The following is a 24374-nucleotide window of genomic DNA, read 5'->3' on the forward strand; positions in this document are numbered from 1 at the left end:
ACAGGTGTGAAAGCTGACCGTGGGTCTGCGGGGGGTGCTGGCAGGTGGGGGCAAGGGGAGAAAGACCACAGAATGGCCTTGTCAGCAACTTGGCTGGGAGCAGCTTGCCTGGGGGCTGAAAGGCTTTGCACCACGGACGTCCTTGGCACGTTTCTCCATCCATTCGCTCGGCGAATACTTGACCACTTAACCGTGGATATAGCGTCGGGCTAGGTATGTTGGAAGGATAGAAAAAGGAAACCAACAAAGACCAAACAAATCTCCAGAGACTTAACTGAGATCTCATCTGTCTCCACAGTTCATCGAGCTAGTTAGGGGGATTTATAACGGTTGGGTTTTGGAAAGCACATCCTGGAAATGGAATAGTTCAGGGGATGTGGTAGAGTTTGGGGGTGGGGGATAAAACCAACAAATACACAATTTTGTTCCCATCTGAATACTCCATGGGAGACACGTAGATGCATTTTCAGCCCTCCAGGCCCTCCCAAGCCACCCCCGCCCCTCTGGTCAGTGTCTGGCTGTCTAGACTGGGCTCTTGGCCCCCGGGGGAATTGCCCAAACAGAGACTTGGGAACCTGTGGCCACCACGATTCTCGAGTGTTCTCCTCCCCTGGGGGTCTCCCTCACCCTCTCTGCCTCCCACAGGGCAGGAAGCAGAGCCCACATTCCTAAAGCAGCGGTTCCCAGGGTACAATTGCTGTCCCTCACGCCTGCCGGAAACGGGGCCATGTGCGGAGGCCGATAGCAGCGTGATTTATTGTCGTGGGCTTCGATCTGGCCATGAGCAGGGTCGGCTGCTGGCCAAGCATTATTCGCCAGCATCCCTGCGAGGTGGTGCTGGCAGGCGGGGCTGGGGCTGGGGCTGGGACAGGGGGAAAGGCCAAGGCAGCTGGCACAGTGGAGAGCAACTTTGCCCCTGAGGCCTCCAGACATGGGTGGAGAAAGGCTGCTGCCCCCTGGGGACCCGAGTCCCTGGAGGCCGGCCAGGTTTGGAGAATGGAAGCCAGAGGAGCGGTCATTTGGGGGCAGGGTGAGGGCGGATCCGGGCCCTCGGAATTGACCTACTGTAGGTGGACACTGGGCAGTGAACTTGAGAAACTATTGGTTACCTGGCAGAAAGTGTCACTGGTCACTTGTGTCCCCCCCAACCCCCTGGCTGTGGCAATGCTATGACAACACAGGCCGTACTAAAGGGCTGGACCCCCCGAAACCCTGAGGTGCAGCTACACTTGCCAAATGCGCCTCCCCCATTTTTTTGTTTTTTGGTCATACCCGGCGATGCTCAGGGGTTATTACTCCTGGCTCTGCACTCAGGAGTCACTCCTGGCGGTGCTCAGGGGACCCTATGGGATGCTGGGAATCGAACCTGGGTTGGCCGCGTGCAAGGCAAACACGCTACCCACTGTGCTATCTCTCCAGCCCCAGTTGGCCCATTTCTTGGGGCAGTGAGGGGTGGGGGACAGAAGCAGGAGGTCCGTCCACTCTCCCCTGCCCCCTGTCCCCACTCACACCTACTTGGCCCTGTCACCTGGCCACTACTGATGCTCCACACGTGGGTTTGGAGGCAGTGGCAGGGGGCTGGGCTCTCCTCTGGTCTTGCTGCCCAGAATTTTCAGGGCAGATTCCAGTCTGCAAAATGAGGATCAGGAGCCTACTGTGAGAATAAATACGGTAACAGGCCAGGTCTGAAGAAGTTACCGTATTTATATTAAATTATAGGCAACACCGGGTCAGTGGTTACAGCACTGTGACTTCTTCCCTGCCGCACAGTGGCTGGATGTTGGCCCATGGGGGACACAGAGGAGTGACCCGGACTGTAGAGCTGCAGGGACCACGGGGACAGGCTACCAGCTGCAGTCGAATGGGGGCCCAAGGGCAAGGATGGAGGGCACTGAACTGACTGACTGGGGCAGGGTGCCGTGTGGCTTCTAAGTTGATGCTTAGAGTCAGACTCTGCCTCTAGGCCAGAGTGAGAGCAAGTATGAGGTGGTCCCCTTATATCAAGGTTCTGAGTGCTCCTCATAAAATGTAGTGCAAGGAGAATGGAAGGAGGATTTGTTTTTGTTTAAACTAGAACTTTTTTTTAAGTAGAAAGAAGGAAATAAAAGACTGGATTAAAAACAACTGAACAACTAATACATTCAAAACATGCCCCCCAAAACAACCCGCAATGATCAGATCAAGGAAACTAACAGGTAGTTATTTATTTGGGAGGTTTTGCCCCCACCCGGTAGTGCTCAGGGATTACTCCTGAGTCTGTGCTCAGGGATTATGTCTGGCAGTATTTGGGGGGACCTGTAATCATACAGAATGACTGCCTAGCCATGAGGTGTTTGCTGTGTTGTTTTTGTATCTTTCTTTTTTTTTTTTTCTGAAATGGATAGACCTTGAGCTAAAGTTCTAAGAGGGGGAAAAAAAAGAGAAAACTCGATTCAGTAGAAATGCCAGAGGTGAAATGACCATAGTTTATATCCATGAGATGAGGAGACCCAGGGAACTGTGACCCAGAAGAACTAGACACATGTTTAGGATCCGTTCCTGTGGAAAGAATTAGTGTCGAGCGCCATCTCCGTCCTGCAAGGTGATGGACAATGAATGCCATCGGGCTCTAAGCTTGTCCTTGGAAGCACCTGCTCATGGCATGCCTCGGGGTTGAGTGTGGAGAGAGAGCTGCTGTGAGCAGGAGATCAGCTCTGGAGTGAGGAGAGGATGAGAGGATGCCGGGCTTCCCTGAAGGGACCCAAGGCCCAGGCTGAAAGATTTCCAAGGATGGAAGCCATTCAGCACTTGCGAGGACCCTTCCTTTCATCCATAGTGTTCTCAGCTGTGTTTGTCCTTGCTCTGTGTGTGCACTCAGTAGGCGCACATCTTGAAGGACAGCTTCCTAAGCCCCGTACAACACGTCTTTCTCACTAAGTCATAGCTTCAGGCCGCTGCTTGCAGTAAGGAAGGGAGAGGGTTGCAGAAGAGAACCTCTGTGTGGTTCTTCTTGTCCAGGCCAGTTTCCTTGGCAGGTTTCCAGGGGTGAAGCTCAGGGAAAGGTCAGTGTTTTGGGAGGAGGGAGGAGGAAGAGGGGGGCTTCCGTGGCCTCGGACATCCTTCATTGCCTCCTGGCCCGTCAAGCAAGCAGCTCGCCTGCCTGGTGACTCCCAGGCTCTGCAGAGAGGTAGGTAAGGTGACCTTCTGTGACTTCTGTCTTCCAGATGTGGATGAGTGTGCGACAGACTCCCACCAGTGCAACCCCACTCAGATCTGCATCAACACGGAGGGCGGGTACACCTGCTCCTGTACGGACGGCTACTGGCTCCTGGAAGGACAGTGCTTAGGTAACAGCTCCCGGGGCTTCTGGGCCTTCTGGAAGATTCTGATGGGTCGGGGGTGTGGGGAAAGGGAGTAGGGATGGGGCAAAAGGAGGTAATGCTTATAGGTCCTTCCCCTACCCCCTTTTAAAATCAGCTGTTCCCCACCAAGCCCGATCATCGTCAGATTTTTCTCTGCATGTGGTTTTGGTGGGTATGTCTTGGACCTGCAGTTTCCTGTCTTCAGGGGGTTGATGCCCAAGGCAGGACGTGATGGTGGGGAAGGCGTTCTGTCCAGCTTCGAAACCAGACAAAGAGAAGAAAGCGTCGGTCTCCCAGAGAGATGTTACAGGTCTCACAGGCAGTCAGGAGATTCTGATGAGCTCACCTATTTCCTACCAAGTCTCATCAGCACCTCCCTCCCCACCCCAGCCTCATCTCCCAGGAATCTTCCAGAAGTCTGTCATGGGGACGTCTCACGGGCAATGGGATCATTCTGTTTATTTATTTATTTATTTATTTATTTGGAGAGGGTTTCTTTCCTTTCTTCCCTCTGCAGCCTCTCCTGGAGCCAAGGGAATGAATTCATAGCAATCTCTAGCTGTCATTTCCATTTCGACTTCCAGGGGGTGATTTCTGTGCTGTGTTTGCCTGGAATCAGCCCTGCCAGTTTCGATTCTCTTAGATGCGATTCTGTTGCCCGCGAGTGGTCCTGGGAGGAGCCGGGAAACAAATCCAAACAAACCAAAAATCTCAAGAAAGGTTCTTCTCTCCAAGCCTCTCTTGATTGCAGCTGAGCTCAGGCCGGCCCCAGGGTCCTATCTGAAGCGTTCTTCGGCTGGCTGCGATAAAGCGGCCTGGGCTTGGCTTGGTTCTCCCCCAGGCGTGCCCCCACAGGGCCGGTGGCGCGTGAGCATCTGGGAATGTGCCATTCGCTGTGCCTTTTAACCAACCAACCTCGGCTCTTATGGAAAATTTGATGCTCGTTGACTCGAACATAAGCAAATTGCTCTGAGTTATTTGAAGGGAACTCAATATGTAGAATCTCAGAGCTGGAAAGGATGTGAGCTATTATGTCATCCAACTTTTATAGAGTTGGAAACGGAGACCCCAAGGGAGGGAACATGTTTGCCAATGCCCGCCAGGTATTGGGATTGACAGGTCTCCGGTGTCACAGGCCAGTTTTTTTCACCACAAGAGGGCACTAGAGAGACTCAAGGTGATAGTCCTTTCCTTCCCCCTACCTCATTCCCCACTGCCCCTCCCCCACCAGGGCCCAATCTGCTGAGGGGGGCTTCCTCTACCTGAGAGTGGATATTTCCCAGTAAGCTTTGGGAGAGATGCTTCTGGAAACGCAGTGTGGCACCACCGGCAGTTTCACACAGCACACCCCAAAGGACGACAACTCCTGCTTTCAAAATGCAAGTTCTGGGGCCAGAGGGATAGTACAGGCATTAAGGCGCTCATCTTGCACAGGGCCTGACCTGGTTTTCATCCCCGGCACTCCAGATGGTCCTCCCAAGCACCACCAGGAGTGATTCCTTGAGCACAGGAGCCAGGAGTAAGCCCTGAGCACCACCAGGTGCCTCCCGCCCCCAAACCAAAAAGTAAAAACAAAAACACAAGTTCTACGGCCATACCCCAAGCCCCCTGTCATCTCTGGGGCGTTGCTTTGGCAGGAAGTGGTTCCAGGGCATCCCGGGAGGAGGGTGATCTCTCCTCTCCCCATCGCCTCTCCCCCTCGCCTCCCCCTCGCCCTCAACCACCGCCCCACCCCCCCAAGCTTTCCCTGCTTCCAGTGCTCCGTGAAGAGTGAGCAGAACCAGCCACAGCACGAACCAAATGCACTTCCCAGTTGTAGCTGCTCACTCCTGCGAGCTGTGAGCTGCCCGGCTTGGGAGTGGCTGGGCGGCAGGATGAGAAGCCGGGCGGGGTGCATCTCTGTGGAAAGACTGCACATAGGGATCCTTTCAGACTGCACAGCAGACCCTAGACACAGACTGAGGTTCTGGCCTCCCGATCCTGGTGGAACTGGGGGTGTCAGGGAGGATGTGTCCAGGCCAGCAGGAAGGTGGGGAAGGTCGGAGCAGAGCCGGCCAGAGGCAGGACCACCGGCCCCCTGTGGCACGGATGCAGGTGACTTCCCTGCAAGGCTTCTCACCCACCCATCCTTGACGCAGGGTATTGGCAGTGCTTTCCCCATGACCCCAGGGTCCCCGGGGACCAGCACGTGTCAGTAGGGAGGTCCTGTTCCCTGGCTGCAGAAAGCCCCAGAGCTGCGTCTTTGTTCCGGCAAAGCCATCCCAGCTTGGAAGAAGTGTGTCTACGCAGAATGATGCCCACAGCATGCCGAGAGTTTATCCAAAGCGAATGCTAGCCATCGTGGGGGGCCCAGAGACGTCCAGACTGCATTTCACTGCTTCACCCCACTAGTCTTGGCTGACCCCACCACCTGCTGACAGCTAGCCGGGCATCCCGGTGGTCGATGGAGCAGGCCAGTGGCCTTCTGGAGACCGGCCAGGAATTCTGGTACTTCAGGCTAACTCGGGCGTGGTCAAACATTTATGTCGAATCAGAGTTGGCCATCACTGTTGGATGAATTTCAGCTTTGGATCCAATCCTAGAGGCCACCTCGTCCACAGCACCCCCCAGTCTAAGCAGGGACGTCTTCTGTGACTTTCAAGGCACATTCTAGGGCTCATGGGACAGAGATAGGTTGGGCAGGATGATCGGGGGGTTGAGACTCAGAAGTTGGCAGGTCTCACCATCGCTGGCCCTTCCCAGGCATAGTAGAGCTCAAGCAAGGTGAACCCACTGACTGATGTGTCCTTTTAATGGGGTCGCAGAAGAAAGAGTCCTGGTATGCACGCAACAGCTTGACATTCCTTGGGGGCTTCATTGTCCTAAGCAGGAACCCAGGGTCAACTCTGGGGGAGCCTGTGCTAGCCCTCTCAGCCTGGTCCCACTTCAGTGAGGAGGTTGGGGGTGGCCTCAATGAGGGGAGGAATCCTCTCACCCAGTTGCCTCTCTGTCCCTAGACATTGATGAATGTCGCTACGGCTACTGCCAGCAGTTGTGCGCGAACGTTCCCGGCTCCTACTCCTGCACCTGCAACCCCGGCTTCACTCTCAACGAGGATGGAAGGTCTTGCCAAGGTATGTGCCGTGAGTGACACCTTGAGTCCCAGCTACCAGCCTGCGTCGCTGGGAAATGAGTTTGTGGACGTGGATTGTGGCCCCTTGTCCCTGCATACCCCCCACCCCTTGGCTTCCAGAAACCCGAGATGGGAATGGGGGTCCTGGGAACCCTGTCCCCCAGAGCCCTGGGGACAGAGGCGTATCCTCTGTCCCCTTGCTGGATTTCAAGGCTACTCAGAAGCTTCTTGTCTCTCCCATGGCCCGACTCCAGTTCCTGAGGCCTGAAGAGGGGGATACCAGGAAGGGCTCCAGCTGGGGTCCCCAGAGAAAGTTCTCACAAACCTGCACCAGGAGGTACCTTAGCAGAGTCAGCTGCTGGTGGTAGCGCCCCCTACTGGCCTGCAACCTTCCCCACCCAAGGCTGCACCTGAAATCTTTTCTGATTTTGCTGTGGTGCTTTTTTTTTTTTTTTTTTTTTTGCTTTTTGGATCACACCCGGCAATGCTCAGGGGTTACTCCTAGCTCTACACTCAGGAATTACTCCTGGTGGTGCTCAGGGAACCATATGGGATGCTGGAAACCGAACCTGGGTTGACCACGTGCAAGGCAAATGCCCTATTCACTGTGTTATCGCTCCAGCCCCACTGTGGTGCTTTTAAGGAGTGTTACTTACTGCTTTGCTAAGTCTCTTTCTCTTCTCCTCTTCAATAAGTTTTTCTGTTCCCCTAGCTCAGAGATAGGAGAAAACAGACAAGTCAGAGGAGTCCCATGCCTCTCTCAGGGTGCCCAGGAAGGCATCTTCTGCCCAGGAAGTGGCAGGGCCCTCCAGAGCCCGTGAATTAGCGCAAACATTACCCCACCCCGGCCTCTGGCCCGCCACCCCCTGCCTGGGCCTCCAGGCCTCAGAATGAGGCCTTTGTCTGGGGCCCGCCCTGGCCTCCCAGGGTCCCTTTCCTTGTCACACCGTTGACGGCCTGGCGGGCGGCCCCAGCGGTCATGGGTCTGACGTCTCCACTAGTCTGATGGTATCAACCTCACCGGGTAAACAGGAAGCCATCCACGCTCAGGAGTCTGCTCCCAGCCGCTTGACTTTCTAAGTTTCTCCTCCCGAACTGGTCCTGCCCATTGTACCCAGAAGCCTCTGCCAGGTGCCCTGCGCCAAGGCCCGGCGTGCCCTTGGCTCGGGAGCTGGAGATTAGGAGAGCTGATAGGGCAGGCCCCTTCCTGCCCACCCGCTGCTGGGAGCAGGCGCCAGGCGCTCTCTCGACAGTCGTCAGCGGCTTAGGGCCAATTTGGGCTTCTCTGTGCCACCCTGCTACCTCCCCCCACCCCACACCCCCGTGGCTGGCCAAGTGTACCCAGTTCCTCCCAAGAACAGCCGTGCGCAGTGCAGCCAAAGTGCCCTGTGTCATTCAGCACCAACGGGGCAGATAATACTCATGGTGCCAGTTCTGTGGCAGGGCCGGTGTCTGGGCCTGGCCAGTGCATACCGCCCCCCCCCCACACCCCAGATTGCATCAGCAAAGCCTGAAAGAGCCGCAGGGGACGGATGCCCCCACTTTCCCCAGCCCTCCAACATCCTTCGTCCTCTGTTCATCTCCCTGAACCCCAACAAGAGGAAGGCGGGCTCAGAGAGGCTTAGCTTCCCAGAGGGCAGATAAGGAGGCTCAGAAAGGTGAAGCGACTTGGCCAGAGGGGCTGGGTGGTAGCTGGTGAGTTAAGGCCCGGGAGCCGCCGTCCTCTCTTGGCAAAGCTGCAGGTTGGGAGAGGAGATGCCCTCTGCTTCCGGAGGACCCAGAATCCCTCCTTGTGGCACCCAGAACTGGCAAGAAAGCACCCCAGGGGGCAGGACTTTTGCGGGAGGGGATTAGCCTTTCCCTTCCGGCAAAGCTTCTCAAGGGAAAGCCTTTCTGAAAACACTCTGGTCTCTAATCCTGAGTCTTTTTTTCCCTTTTGTTTGCTTTTCTTTGGGGGGGGGGGTCACACCTGGCAATGCACAGGGGTTACTCTTGGCTCTGCACTCAGGAATGACTCCTGGCAGTGCTCGGGGGACCATATGGGATGCTGCGAATCGAACCCTGGTCACCCGCGTGCAAGGCAAATGCCTTACCCACTGTATTATCGCTCCAGCCCCAAATTTTCATTGTGTTTTTTTTTCTTGCTTTTTGGGGTCACACCCGGCGATGCACAGGGGTTACTCCTGATTCTGCACTCAGGAACCATCCCTGATGGTGCTCAAGGGACCATATGGGATGCTGGGATTCGAACCTGGGTTGGCAGCGTGCAAGGCAAACGCCCTACCCGCTGTGTTATCACACCAGCCCCTCTAATCCTGAGTCTTAAGGACTTTATTCGGACTTTGGAGGGGCACAGGCATCCTTTCAGCTGGAGCTCCGGTTGCTGGGGGCGGCCGCTCCTTTCTTCCATCCCCAGACTTCACCAACCGTGCAGTGCCAGAGAAATCCTCGGCCCTTGGAGGGACAGGAATGAGTGCAGGGGGTAGGGATGCAAAGATAGCAGGGGTGTGAAGCCTGGAGCTATCCACACTTCTATCCCCAGCACCCCACCCCACCCCCCTGCTCTTCGGGTTTTGGGTGCAGCCCCAGAGGGGCCTGAGCACAGCCGGGCGCTTCCCTGTAGTCTGCTGGGGCCTCACGTGGAACTGCCAGCCCAGCTGGTCAAGGGTCACCCGGAGTGTCTGCTGGGCCCCTGATGGGGAATCCACCCTCCTCATCTCCCACAGATTCTTGAGCATCGTGGAAAGAGGCGGGCTTGTGTTTCAGTCCGCCAATGCCGTTGTTCACTGAGGGGTACATCTCCCAGCCTTTATTTATTTATTTATTTTTATTTTTAAAAATTTTTATTAGTGAGACACCATGAGGTACAGCTGTAGACTTACAGATTTTTGTGCTTGGGTTTCAATTATACAATGATCAAATACCCATCCCTCCACCAGTGCCCATTATCCACCACCACGGGTCCCAGTATCCCTCCCACCCACCCCTGTCTCCCCATCCCACTCTGCCTCTGTGGCAGGACACTCCCTTTTGTTCTCTCTCTCCTTTTGGGTGTTGTGGTTTGCAAAAGAGGCATTGAGTGGCAATCATGTTTGGTCTATAGTCTACTTTCAGCATGCTTCTCCCATCCTGGGAGGATCCTCCCAACACTCTTTATTTGGTGCTCCCTTCTCTATCTGAGCTGCCTTTTCCTCTAGCATGTGTGGCTGGCCTCCAAGCCATGGAGCAAAATTCCTGGTACTAATCTCAGCCACTCTTGGACGTTAGTCTCCTATTTTGTTACTTTACGTTCCCCAGATGAATGCGATCTTTCTATGTCTATCCCTTTCTTTCTGAGTCATTTCGCTTAACATGACACTTTCCATGTAGCCACAGGACAATGGCTCTTGAAGGCCTTTGGTCTCAGGAGCTTGGATGCTTGTCTCCCCGAAGGAAACCATCACTCTCCTCAAACAAGCCAATATACTGTCACCCCTGAAAAACTTTCCTGGCCCTGTGCGGCCCCCGCTCCTCCTGTTGAACCCGGGAATGGGCACTGGGCCCACAGCTCACCGGAGAAGGGGCCTTTGTAACCAAAACCGAGAGATGGGAATGCTTCAACAATAGGACTATTTTCTTTTGTTTGTTTGTTTGTTTTTGTTTTTGTTTTTTTTTGGATCACACCAGCAATTTCCAGGGGTTATTCCTTGTTCTGTGCTCAGGAATTATTCTTGGCAGAGCTTGGGGTACCATATGGGATGCCGGGGATTAAACCCGGGTCGGCCGTGTGCAAGGCAAATGCCCGACCTGCTGTGCTCCAGCTCCCAGGACTATTTTTTTTAATGATTCTAGAGGTACAGGATCAAAGGCTGGTTTAGTGGCGTGCTGGCAGGGCTCTCTCATCACTGTGTCCTCACCGGGCAGGGAGAGCAAGGGTCCCCATCTCTTAGATATTTGTGCCCTTCCTAAGCCCCCCTCCCTTCCATGGGGCCAGCACCCAAGGCTGAATAGCACCTGAATAACACCCCCCAGAGCAAAGTTAGGACAGAGGAAAGATTTTTCTCTTGGAGGGAGCTGGAGCACGATTCGATTGAAAGCTGTAATAAATAGAAGCGTTATTAGCATTGTCATGATGATTTTTCCCTTTTCATAAAGCGTTAAGATCCGTGGGTATGAGCAAAAAAGCCACGGGTTAGGTGGTAGGATGCAGCCAGTCAGCGGCCTTCAAACTTCCCACCCTGCGGGCTCCTGGACTGCACACATCTACAGGCCAGCAGTTAGAAGCACGAGGGGACATGAGTGGCCTTCAGCCTCTTCTTCCTGGGGGGAATTGGAGGGGTGGGGTTGGGCCATATCTGCTGTGTTCAGGCTTACTCCATAGCCGGCTTCCCCCAGCTCTGTGTTCAGGGATCACTGCTGAGTACTCAGGGGCTCGTGTCCATGGGGGCCGGGGGGTGACGTGCCTTGGCTTTCCGCAGATGTGAACGAGTGTGCAACTGAGAACCCCTGCGTGCAGACCTGCGTCAATACCTACGGCTCTTTCATCTGCCGCTGTGATCCAGGATATGAACTGGCGGATGACGGTGTCCGTTGCACTGGTAAATGACCTTGGCTTTGGAAGAGGGACACAGGGGAGGGGTGGGTGATGGGGGGGGGGGTCGTGGGCTTCCTTCACAGGTGCTTCCTCTCCAGGCCCAGACCATGGAATCAACCCCAGCCCAGGCCCAGGCTTCCTGAAAGGGGCGTCCCATTGTCACTGGACCCCATGGAAAAACCCGGGGAGCTGCTTCCTGGGGCATGAGATGGGGCAGATGAGGGAGGGGAGTCCGCTCAGCCCCGTCCACTCGCCTGTGGGTGTGGGTGCCAGCACAGATGCAAGGACACAGCGCAGCTGCTGCGTAGAGCGGGTGGGGACCCAGAGGAATGCGATGTTGTAGAGGGCAGGGCGGAGTGGAGGGCAGCCCCTCTTTCCAGTTCCTCAGTTCCCCCATCACAAAAGGAGACGGGCTGCTGAGTGAGCGGAAGCCAGAGCAGAGCTTTCATAAAGACCCGCTCAGGCCTAAGAAGCTCTGATTTCCACCCCAATAGCGGGCCTGGGCGTCCCATAGACTTGTGTCTGCTCTGGTGCTCCTTGAGGGCGGAGACTCTTACTCACCTTTGCTCCCCAGCTCCCGACTCTGAAACATCTATGGATCCTTCTGTTTTTCTTCTTTCTTTCCCTCCCTCCTTCCCTCCCTCCCTCCCTCCCTCCCTCCCTCCCTCCCTCCCTCCTGTCCTTCCCTCCTTCCTCCTTCCTTCCTTCCTTCCTTCCTTCCTTCCTTCCTTCCTTCCTTCCTTTCTCTTTCTTTCTTTCTCTTTCTTTTTCTTTCTTCCTTCCTTTCTTTCCTATTTATCTTTCCTTTCCTCCCTCCCTCTCTCTATCTTGCTTAGTATTTCCATCCATCCTTCCTTCCTTCTTTCCTTCCTTCCTTCCTTCCTTCCTTCCTTCCTTCCTTCTTCCTTTCTTTCTTTCCTATTTGTCTTTCCTTTCCTCCCTTCCCCTCTCTCTCTCTCTGGCTTTGTATCTCCCTTCCTTCCTTCCTTCCTTCCTTCCTTCCTTCCTTCCTTCCTTCCTTCCTTCGTGGTAACATACCTACCCACTTTGGGTACCATCCACAGTCATCCTGACTGTGGTCTGATTTACTGAAACAGGCCCATGGTTTTCAGAGTAAGTGGGGGCTCCCCGGGGCGTGAGAGTCACTCCGCTTTGCAGAACGGAGCCTCTCCTAATCCTGCCTCCACCTGACCCAGCCATGCCCAGGACTGTGCGACAGTGTCACTTGGGGCCCCCCTGAGTCGGGAAACCTTGCACCGCACCAATCTAAGACAGAGCTCCTCAGAGAGATTAAATGTCAGTCCCAGAATCGGTTCATAAAAGAACCTCAGTTGTGCAAAGCTACTTTCTTCCTGGATTTCAGCCTCGGCCCCAGGGAAGTCCCTGGGGAGTCGAGCCAAGGAACTCTTAAGTTGAGCCTTTGGGGCTGGCCTTTGTCTCAGGATTTCCAGCTCCCCCATAGATCTGAGGAGGCCCTGCGGCAGACAGAGCTGGGTGGCGGTTTCCTGGGCTGGTCCCTGAGCCTTGTCCCCTCGCTTAGTAACTCATCAGTAATGACTCATAGGTGGGCCTCAGAGACTCAAGCAGACATCCCAGGGTCATCACAGGCTGATTCTCTCTCGAAAAGGAAGCATCCAACAATGCTGCAGTATTTCCTTGAGTTTACAGCCGTGGTGGTTTGGCGAGGATTTTTCTGTTGCCACCCCCCACCCCACCCCCAGCTCCCTCCAGAGAGCTTGCTTCTCTCCCATGTTCACCTGACTCTCATTTTTTTTCTTTTCTTTTTTTTGTTTTTTTCAAGCCTCTCTTGGAGAGCCTGGCAAGCTACCGAGAGTATCTTGCTCGTGCGGCAATGCCAAACACAGTAACAGCAAGTCTCAAAATAGAGATGTTACTGGGCTTGCTCGAGCAAATCGATGAACAATGGGAGGACAGTGTTTTTTTTCAAGAGCTTAGCTCCATTTTATTTATTTATTAATGTTTTATTGAATCATTGTGAGATAGACCATTACAAAGCTGTTCATGATTGGATATCAGTCATAAAGTATTCCAAAAGGGGGGGGGGTTGGTGACAGGAAGGAAGCTGGGGACATTGGTGCTGGGAGGGATGGGTGTTAGAATCCTGTATGACTCTCACTTTGCTTTTTGTTTTTTAATTGAATCACTGTGAGATACAGTTACAAGCTTTCATGTTTGAGTTACAATCATACAATGTTCAAACACCCATCCCTCCACCAGTGCACATTCGTCACCACCGATCTCCCCAGTATCCTCCCTCCCCCTGCCTCCATAGCAGACAATTTCCCCCATACACTCTATTTTGGGGCATTATGGTTTGCAATACAGATACTGAGAGGCCATCATGTTTGGGCCTTTATCTACTTTCAGCACACATCTCCCATCCCGAACTATCCCTCCAACCATCACTGACTCAGTGATCCCTTCTCTATCCCAGCTGCCTTCTCCCCCAGCTCACAGGGCAGGCTTCCAACTGTGGCGCGATCCTCCTGGCCTTTGTCTCTGCGGTCCTTGGGTGTCAGTCTCATATTATACCTTAAGCATCTTTTTTGGGGCTTGATTCCTAGTGAGCTCCTGGTTCCTGCTGCATCTCTTGGAGGCCTGGGCAGATAGATATTTCCGAGCAAACAGGAACAGATACAGACTTGCTGTGCTGACATGGGCCGGGAGACCTGGGCTGTGGGGGACCCTGTGAGGCAGAAAGGCAGGACAGAACCACTGCTCCTAGGCTGAGCTGGCTTGAACTTTTCCAGCCTCACTTCCCCCCACAACTCCCCACCACCGTTCTGCCAGCCCCTGGGAGGGACGTGGGACACTCGGCGATGAGCACTCGAAAGTCCATGCCGGGTGCAGGGCCCCCAACCCAGGGAGACCAGCCACCGTGGCCTGAGAGCAACAGAGCAGTCCAAGGACATGTCACGGGGGGGAAACAAGTGAGAAAAGCTTTCGGGAAACAACAAATGAAAGAAAAACATGTTGTTTTTGGCAAGCTGACCGAGAGAGTCTGGTGAGGGGCGCCCTAGCCAAACCCTGTGTGCTGAGGTTTCAAATTTTCGGGAATGCCTGCTTCTGCACTGTGGCCAGTGGGCGCCCACTTCACAGCCCCACCCAGGCGACCAGAGTGGGGTCCCCTCCCCTGCACCTCGCACCCCAGCGAACCCTGAGGCCAGCACTCACCACCCCACTCCCTCAGGTCTCTCCAGAGTTTTCTTTCTCAAGGACCACTTGACACAATGACTTCTATGACCGACATCAACCTACCATCACCCCCACCCCAGCCCATCCCACCTGGCCTAGTCTATATTTTCCACTTAGTTGGCAGTGTAGCACTACACTGGAGCACTGTCCTCCCGTTGTTCGTGGATTTGCTCAAGCAGGCAACAGTAACGTCTCCATTGTGAGACTTATTGTTACTGTGTTTGGCATATCGAATATGCCATGGGGAGCTTTCCAGGCTCTGCCGTGTGGGCGGGATGCTTTCAGTAGCTTGCCGGGCTCTCCGAGAAGGACAGAGGAATCGAACCCGGGTTGGCCTCGTGCAAGGCAAACGCCCTACCTGCTGTGCTATCATTCCAGCCCTACATACACATCGGGAGTGTATGTAGAGAAAATACTGTCTCTCAATTTGGGGGCCAGATCGGGACAGTTGCTGCGGTCCTGATTGTGTGATTGGAAGCCAGTACATTTGTGCGGTGAGAGGCAGTGGGGTGCTAGAGACAAGATCAATATTCCATCGGCCAAGACCACCAACTCCCCTCTGGAGGCCATGGAAGTCCATAGTGGAGGGGCCTAATCCAGAGGGAGAGAGCTTGGGGTCAGAGGGAGAAAGAACGTAGCATCAAGTTGGAAAGAATTCTCTAACCGCAGGAACTCCTAAAAGAGCCAAGGGTTTCTTTCAGAGGTAGTGAGCCCTCTGTGACCGGAAGCATTCAAGAAGCAAATAGGCAATGTCTTGCCTGTAATGCCATCTCCTGTGAGGGGTCTCCCCTCCTGCCACCCCCTACCCCCACCCGGGTAGTCTGTGATCGTGGGTGACCGGTGTGGCTTCTTTCCCACAGATATGGATGAGTGCAGCTTCTCAGAGTTCCTCTGTCAGCATGAGTGTGTGAACCAGCCTGGCACCTACTTCTGTTCCTGCCCCCCTGGCTACATCCTCTTGGAGGACAACCGAAGCTGCCAGGGTAAGCCGTGCAGTGGGCCGTGGGCGGGAAAGTGGGGAGAGAGGCTGGCTCGGGCGGGGGGGGGGGGAGGTCCCCTGGCTGGCTTCCCAGGGATGGGGGTTATCCTGTGTGCCTTGGGACAGTGGCAGGGGTGGGGTTTGTGTGGGTGCTGGTGTCTTCAGAATGGTAGACCCCAGGGCTGGATAATCCAATGGGCGCCTTCTGCTCCCTGCACCCCCCCCCCTAAAAAAACTGTCCTTTGGCTCCTAAGAGGACACAGACATTCCCACTTCAGCAACAGACCCCATTGACCCAGCCCGGGGGGGGACTATAACCCCCACCTCCTCCACCTTGCAGTCACAAGAGCCTAAGCTCTGTCCTGCTCAGGTCTGCCCGGCCCAGGTAACTGTCCACACTGTCCCAAAGGCTAAATGGTCAGCCCTTGTCCATCACTGTGTGGAGTTCTCACCCCCTATCCCGCAGAGGGCCAGCACCGCAAGCTGTGAATGAAGTACACTTGTTCAGGTCATCCGTTCAGCCATTCCGCCGACGAGGGCCAATGGGGAGACCGATGCTGACCTATGACCTCCAACTCTTGGAGCCACCCTTCACCATGGCAGCGTCAGGGCATAGATCAGTGTGGGAACCAGATGTAGCCTTCAGATTTTCTAGGGGTCTCGTGCACAGAGTAAGAGGGAACAGGAGATGCCCGCTAGGAAGGCACGTTCCAGAGTGTCACCTCTCATTCGGTAGGTCCTCAATCTCAACCTGCTACCTGGGACCAGCTGCTTTCTTCTCTGGCATTCAGCCTCCGGGGTGCATGTGGCCCCCATGTCACTTAGACAGCACATGCCCAGGACCCAGTAGGCACTGTGGCTGGCTGGCTCAACTCAGGAGTCAGAGCCAGCACACACACACACACACACACACACACACACACACACACACACACACACACACCCTGCTCCTCACATAGCCCCTGACCTGGACAGCGCCCCTGCCTCAACCTTGCATCTCCCCTGTGTTTCAGACATCAATGAGTGCGAACACAGGAACCACACCTGCAACCTGCAGCAGACTTGCTACAATCTGCAGGGAAGCTTCAAGTGCATTGACCCCGTCCGCTGTGAGGAACCGTATCTGCGCATGAACGACAAGTGAGTCAGGGGGCTGCCCCGGGGGAGTGGGCAGTGTGTGTGTGTGGGGAGGACCTGGTGGAGGTCGTTATAGTATGGGATCAAAGAGATTGAATTGTGGGCATCCTGGCAACTCCTGTCCAGGAAGGGGGAGACCTCACCTGCTACCAGCTGTGCACGAATACACATAGACACAGGTACGTGCACACGCATGCACGCACACATGCATGTTCACAGTCATGCACACATGTACACACACCCCCTGTTCTCTGCCCAGAGCTGGAGGGAGGCATTCTTGCCAGCTAATTGGGAGGAGAAGCAGCCTCACAAACCTCCTTTCCCTTCCACGCTTTTGTCCTGGACACGTGAGAACTTAGATTCGAGCTTCTCAAGCATCATGGTGATGGTGTATAGCACACACCCCCCCTCCACACACACACACTTCACTCAGCCCTGGAAGATGCTGATTCCGTGGGCCTGGATGGTGTCAAGTCCTGCCTTTCCGTGAACAACTGGGACTACAGATAATTCTTCAGAGCTCCGAGTCCACTCTCGGACTAGCTTTTTCTAAGCTGGTCATGGAGGTGGTGATGGTCCGTGTTTTTCATTAAATAACCCCATTTAATACATATTAGCAAATTAAATCGACCTTGTTCAGGTGTCCTGCATTCCTGCAACCCAGCTGCGACTTGCTCTCATCTTGACCCATGAGAGGTGCTGAGTTCCTGCCTTCTGTGCTTCAGACATTTCCTGCCACATGGAAACCGCCCTTTCAGGCCATTTCACTGGCTCAGACTCAGTGCAGTGCCACTCTCCCTGCTGTTTGTGATCCTCTACAGCTGGGAGCCATCACTCCCTCCTCAGTTCTCCTTCAGGAGACAATTCTCTGTGGCATGTGATATTTTATGGGTCCATTTTTGCACCAGAGACATTTGACTTGGCTCTTTGGATGCAGCCTGAGAGTGCAAAATTTTGAAAATTATTTTTGCATATTTGCTTATTTGGTGACCATTGTGCTCCGTGGTTTGTCAGACTCTGGGCCAGGCACCGTGGTTCTTGCTCTGCTGTGAGTGGAGAAGAGTTGTGAATACACCATCAAGGCGCATGAGAGGAAGCAGATACTCAAAAGGCGGGAGAGAAAGTCGAACCCAATCTAGACAGGGCATAGCTGAAAATGCCTCCGCGGAAAGGTCACTGGGGGCTGGAGTTGGGGGATGCCAACAGTGCGTGGTGGGAAAAATGTGAATGAAGGCTGCAAACAGGAGCGACCCCTTGTGTCTTCGGAGTTGGTGTAGCTGTAGCAATGAGAGGAGGCTGCTAGGAGTTAGAGGAATTGACAGAGGCCACGCCCCCTGAGGGCTGGGTGAAGTTAGGGAAATTGACAGAGGCCACGCCCCCGGAGGGCTGGGCAGTTAGAGGAATTGACAGAGGCCACGCCCCCTGAGGTCTGGGCGGAGTTAAGGAAATTGACCGAGGCCACGCCCACTGATGTCTGGGCAGAGATCGAGGAATTGACAGAGGCCACGCCCCCTGAGGACTGGGCGGAGTCTGGAAATTGACAAGGCACGATGGCCCCACATTATGAATTGGGGGGGCACACTGGTCAGAGGCCACCACAGAGATCCTCAAAGGCAGTGCAACATAGACGATGGAGAGGATGAGGAAAGACTGGAGTCAGAACACCCACCCAGAGGCTTTAAAGATACAAGTAGCCAAGTCTGAGCCCCAGTTCTGGACACCCAGGCACAGATCAACAGAAGTCTTCGTCCTATTGTGAATTCTGACCCCAGCAGGACAAGGGACTGGGCATAAGTGGGGTGATGGGGGATAAATCAAGAGGCCTCATGCTTTCATAGTAAGAAGTGCCTCAGGTTTCTTTGTTAGGACAGTTCTCTTGCTGGCATTTTTGGTGAGCTGCTCGGAATCAGATATCTGTGTCCATGATTTATTTCTTCAATAGGAAATTGAACAGTTTGAGGTCAAGGTCTCACTGATCATTGCCATTCCAAATGTCGTGTCTTTTTAGACAGAATGAATTCTAAGTTCTGGCATGTCAGACGAAAAGTTTCAGTTATGTGTCCTGACTCAATGCAGTTGAGCATACAAAAGGGCCAGCCAAGCCCTGCCCATTGAATGCCTCTTCTCACTTCCAGCATCTGTTAATGAAGTGAGTCAGTACACAAGCGGGCTGGGAGACCAATGGCACATTTTATTACAGACTGCAGGACAGATGCAAAGTGCCTTCACAAATGCTCAAGGCTTATCCTGTCTGCTTGGTGGGGAGAGGCCATTCTCTAGGAGATGAAGCTCTTGGACCTACATGCCCAAGACTTTTTATATGGGAGCTGGGAGTAAAGTGGGCCTAAAAGTTCAGTACTTAGATGCTATAAAGGTGTATCTTTTATAGGGCAGATACTGAGACAGAAGCGACACCCTTCACAGGTGATAGCATGTGATGGGGCGAACTCCTTCTGAGGACTTTCAGGGCAAGGACAACCAGCCTCTGGGAAGGGCTGGCTGAGCTCTCACCCCGTGTTCCTTCCCTGCAGCCGCTGTATGTGTCCCGCCGAGAACCCCGGCTGTAGAGACCAGCCCTTCACCATCTTGTACCGGGACATGGATGTGGTGTCCGATCGCTCTGTTCCTGCTGACATCTTCCAAATGCAAGCCACCACCCGCTACCCTGGGGCCTACTACATTTTCCAGATCAAGTCTGGGAATGAAGGCAGAGAGTTCTATATGCGGGTAAGACGAGGTGACGGGGGCTTACAAATAAAGAAGTTTAGGAGGACCCCACCGGGTGAGACAGGAGTGAGTGGAGAATTGGGGAGGTGTGGGGAGGCAGGTGTCCAAGCTTCTGGATCCCATTGTTTTTGGGGTGACCTTGGGGAAGCTGCTTTTCTCTGAACCTCAGGAGACTCACCTGAGCCCAGAGACTTTATCACAGGAACCAGGTGTCCTTCCCCCTGGGTGAAAGGTGCCCCCAGGCATCCACCCACTCATGAGACCATTATTTACCAAGAGCATTCTCCTGTGCTCTTCTAGAAACAGTTTTCAGTAGTCAACAAACCAGCCTCTAATCCCTGCTCTCATGGTTCTGAAGGTGCAAGAAGGTAGAGACTCACAGGTCTGCACCCTGCCTGCCTCATTCCACCATCTGGCCGCGGTGGCCCTTTAGATCCCAACTGAAATGAAATAAGATTCAGAATTAGGTATGCCCATTGTCCCAGCCACATGTCACGAGTTTGGTGGCTGCCCCAGTTCAGAGAACATTTCCATCGTTATAGAAAGCCTAGTTGGAGAATTCCTGGCTTAGCAAACAGTCATAGCTGCTGCATCCTGAAATCTGTTCACTTATTTGTATCTTGCAGACACACTCTCTCTCTCTCTCTTTCTCTCTTTCTCTCTCTCTCTCTCTCTCTCTCTCTCTCTCTCACACACACACACACACACACACACACACATACACACTCACACTTTGTGGTCATATCTGAGCTGCATCCTGGCCACCTCCTGGGTGCTCACGCCTCTTCAGAGAGGACTGGCTTCACAGGGATGTTTTTCCCCATTTCAGCCTTCGTTTGGGCACCTGTCCAACAAGTGGATTCCAAGAGCTTCCTCTGCAGAGACTCTATTTCAGAAAATGGTGGTGGAGGAAGGTCTGATGTATCAGTTTCTGCCACGGCTGTAAGGAATTACGGCTCACTGGTGGTTTAAGGCAACAGAAATTTACTCTGCACAGCTCTGAAGCCAAAAGTCTGAAGCCATTTTCCCTGAGCTGAAATCAAGGTGTTGGCAAACTGTTCTCTGCCCCCCCCAAACCCCTCGCTCCTGCCCCCCCCCCTCTGCCCCCTACCCCCTGACTCTGGGGAAAATCCTCTCCTCACTCCTTCCAGCTTCTGGTGGCGGCCAGCATTTCTTGACTTTGGGCCACATCCCTCCAGCCTTTGCCTCCCGCTCCCTGTGTATATCAAATTCCTCCTCCTTGCCCTGACATTAGGGCTTGGCTTTAGCCTCCACCCAAGCAATCCAGGATAATCTCTCCCATTCAGCCTCACTGCAAAGAGCCAGTTTCTTCATCCAGCGACACTCACCAGTTCCAGATCTCCGGTCTCTCGGGAGCCATGACTCAGCCCGATACCCCCAGGGGTCTGAATGCATTTGTATCAGACTCAGAAAGGGGCGAGCCAGGGTTCTGGTGGGGCAGTGTGGGCAGATGGACAGGACCAGGGTAGCTTAGTGGCAATAAGTCGCCACTAAGTGGCAACTGTGGCACTTGGTGGCACTGTGAATGGCCCAGACCCCTCAGCTTTTTACTCCTGCTTCCTGTTTCCTGTAGACTCTTTCGAGACCAGGGACTCTGAAAACTGGACACTTTCAGCAGCCGCAGTGAGACCAGAGGACACAATCCTCCCTGCATGTGTCCTTGGTCACGTGCTTTTGCCCAAGACCCTTAAGGACCAGGTCCCACACCAGCCTAGACAATGGAGCAGTGGATCAGAGGATTTGGTGTCTGTACATGGCTTAGACAGAGATCTGAGTTCTTTTTTTTTTTTTTTAATGTAGCTGACCAGTTTTCCCAGCACCACTTGCTGAAGAGGCTTTCCTGGCACCACTTCATACTTTCTGTTCTCTATCGAAGATCAACTGGTCAGATACCTGAGGTTCTGTCTCAGGATATTCAAGTCTATTTCATTGATCTGTGGGTCTGTCTTTATTCCAGTGCAGCGTGCTGTTTTAAAGACTCCCGCTTTGTGGTAGTGTTTGAAGTTGGGGGAAGTGATGCCTCCCGTCTTCTTTTCCCAAAGAACTGCTTTAGCTATTTGGGGGACGGGATGGATATGAGCTTTGGAAGAAGATGAATGAGTATGGGAAGAACTCCCCCAAACTCCTCAGCCCCAGCTCCCACATCTGTGTGCTTCTGTGCACTGAAGTTCATTTATATCTGGACACTGTCGGTGCCAGTCCTCGGGCACAGAGCCCCTCCTGGGAGTTTAAAATGCCACCTCTGTTAGCATCTGCTTCTGTGTGTCCCCCTCTCCCCCAAGAGAATGAAGAGGGACAGAGGGTGGTTTTGTCTTGGCAAGATTTCACTCATCAGGATCCACCCCTGAAACCCCCTTCAGCCAGATGTTCCCCTGAGGCTGACCTCTGGAGAGGCCCCCAGCAGGGGATGGGAGGACAATGTCCTATAGGTGGCAAAATGCCCCATTACAGAAGTGTCCTTGGGTACTTGTCGAGAAGGCCAGTGGACCCTCGAGGGCGGAGGGTCACCGCCGGGCGGGCGGAGTATACCTGAGCCTCTGGGAGCATGAGAAGGGCTTGAATTCTTTAGTACTTCAGGGGCAGAATATCGGGGTGCCAGGGGGAGGGGCAGCAGAGGTACTCGGGGACGGGTGGTGTCTTCTGCAGAGATCTTGGAAGAGGAACACGGGCAGTGATGACCTTGTAAAGTCTCTGCCTTACAGACAGACATCTGCCTTACAAGGGAGGGCTTTCACTGCTGCAGTGCCCGCCCTACCAGGCCACCCATGGTCCTTTGGAAGGGTGCGAGAGCCAGGCTGGGGGTGGCACACTGTAGCCTATAGGCTGTGCAACCTTGGGCATATTAGCCTCTCTGAGCCTGACTTCCTTATCTGTAAAGAGGGGATAATAATAGTTCTTACTCGAGAATTAGAGGAGATCATCTGCTTAGCCCAGTGCCTGGAACACAGAAATCTCTCTCTCTCTCCCTCTCTCCTTCTCTCTCTCCCTCTCTCCCTCCCCCTCTCTCCTCTCCCTCCCCTTCTCCCTTCCCTCTTTAACCATCAGATAAGTGGGATTTGGCAGGGATGTAGCATTCAATAACTTCCTTTTTCTCTCCCTACTGTCTCCAATCTGTACACCTCAAGTGTGAGCTCTTAGGGGGACCCCTCATGCTGACCCCCATCTGGTCCCCACAGGATTCCAGCAGTTACTATTGCACCATCTCATTCTTCCATAGCAACGCCCTAGCTCGTGAGCAAGGGAACTTCCAGCAATTCCTCAGCAAAGTAGCTTGCCCTCCCCTGCCAGGCTGGGACCACCTGCCCCTTCCCCTACCAGCCCGGATGTCCTGCCTCCTCTCTTGCCCTAAGTGACCATGTTGCCTCGGAGGTTGCAGTACAGAGGGTCCAAGGGGACCGGGAATGGGGATCTTCTTGATTGTGCTATTTGAAAGCAGATTTCGGGGCTCTTTCTGGGGCTCAACCCCAATGTTCTTGCTGTTACCTGGATCCTTGTGGGCTCTTTGGAGATGTCCAGAGGACGGTGCCTGGCCATTTCCTGGGGTGGGCCAAGGAGATCCAATCTTGGGCTCCCACTTTGCAAGACCAATATGAACAACAGCCTGCCCCGGAGGGTGGAGCGGCAAACCCTGCGGGTGTTCTCCCCAACCCCATGTCACAACAGCCCCCGCAGGACCACCCCCAGCTGAGGCCCAGAGCAGCAAGGGGGCCTGGCCTGAGAGGTCGCAGAGCAGGCTCCCGGCCAGGCAGCCTATGCCACATGGGCGACATGGCTCGTGGGTCTCTTAATGGGGGTCGGTATTCCCCCGATTCCCTGAGTTTGGGGGGCTCAGCAGAAATCGGAATGACAGCAGACACCTGCTTCAGTGTCCAGTTGGCGCAGCTGGCATCCAGAGCCTTAGCAGACTTTCTACTGAGTGTGCTGATCTCACCACTGTGGCCGCTGCCAGCTTCTGGGCCCTGGAGAGGTTGGCAGTGCTGTTTGAGGGACAGGGCATCCTGGTGCAGGGGCTGTGTGGCTACTCAGGTCTCCCAGGCCTCCTGCCTCCAAGGGTCGCTGATTTTCCCCCAAGCCCGTGGGCAGAACCTCATCTCACCTGGCAGGCCAAGGGCCCGCCCTGACACACACACGACCACCATCTACTCATAATGCACACACGTGCACACGTGCATATCTATGAGAGCACATGCAGGCCCAGATATGTACACGGGCTGTGATATACACCACCCATATCCCATGCGTATGTTACCACATACCCACGTGCACCCGCATACACACCCCATCCACACAAACACATCCATGCAAGTGCACATGCCATGAACATGCCACACACATATATGTATGTATATATACCATGCACACACGTGCACACAAGCACATATGCACACACAGACCGTACACACACACACACACACACACACACACACACACACACACCCTGTCGGGACTCTAGTTCACACTGAACCCCAGACTGAGGGCCGCTGATTACTTTAGCTGGTCGACTCAGAAACGCAGTGAGGGCCAGAAGAAGGATCCAGGCCAGGGGGTTCAGACTGTGCCAAAGTACACTGACCCCCTGACCCATGGCGATCAGGTGGTGAGGGAAAGGGAAGCTGACTGGCTGCTGGCCACACGTCAGACCACGCCATCCACGGTCGATCCGGAGCAGCAAGTGTGTAGGCGCAGGGCCAGCCGGACCCAGGTGTGGGGGGAGGGCCGGGCGGGGTGCCGGCAGCCTCCTCCACTTGGCACTCTCGGCCACTCTCCCTTCCGGCAGGAGCGCGGCTGAGACCACAAAGCATGTGGCTCTGAGTCAGGCGCAAACGAGATGTGCTTCTGCCCTTGCGGAAGCCGACGTGGGAGGAACACAAAGAACCACACACACGTTGGCCAGGGACTGAGTGTGGCAGGATGGTCCCTACACATGAGAGAATGGGGGCGTGCAGAATGGTGGCTGGGAGCATGGTTCAAGAGCTGTGCCCGCCCCGTGCTGGGGTGTCCTTCACCTCCTTACGGGAACTCAGAGATGGCAGAAAGAGCAGGGAAAACGCCTGGCATCACCACTGCCATCACCACCACAGTCCCCCTCACAATCACCCTCCTAACCATCACCACAACCACAATCACTGTGATCACCACAACCACCTCCACCATCACCCCACCACCATAACCACCATCACCATTGTTACCATGTTGCACCAATGACCACTCCAGCCGCCAAATACTAGAGGCTCCCTGAGGCTTATTTTACTAATACTCTGACTCTGC

The 24374-nt window shown here is 54.3% G+C and overlaps 1 protein-coding gene across 1 annotated transcript in view; it reads left to right on the forward strand.

The window, feature by feature from the left end:
- FBLN5 (fibulin 5) overlaps nt 1-24374 on the forward strand; it is a 74067-nt gene that overhangs the window by 45706 nt on the left and 3987 nt on the right. The window contains exons 5-10 of the mRNA XM_056133652.1: nt 3204-3326; nt 6338-6454; nt 10911-11030; nt 15103-15225; nt 16235-16361; nt 18890-19085. Coding sequence (XP_055989627.1) covers nt 3204-3326; nt 6338-6454; nt 10911-11030; nt 15103-15225; nt 16235-16361; nt 18890-19085 — 806 coding nt within the window. The remainder of the gene's footprint in view (nt 1-3203; nt 3327-6337; nt 6455-10910; nt 11031-15102; nt 15226-16234; nt 16362-18889; nt 19086-24374) is intronic.

Source organism: Sorex fumeus, unplaced genomic scaffold, assembly GCF_029834395.1.
Source record: "Sorex fumeus unplaced genomic scaffold, SorFum_2.1 ptg000098l, whole genome shotgun sequence".
Lineage (NCBI taxonomy): Eukaryota > Metazoa > Chordata > Mammalia > Eulipotyphla > Soricidae > Sorex > Sorex fumeus.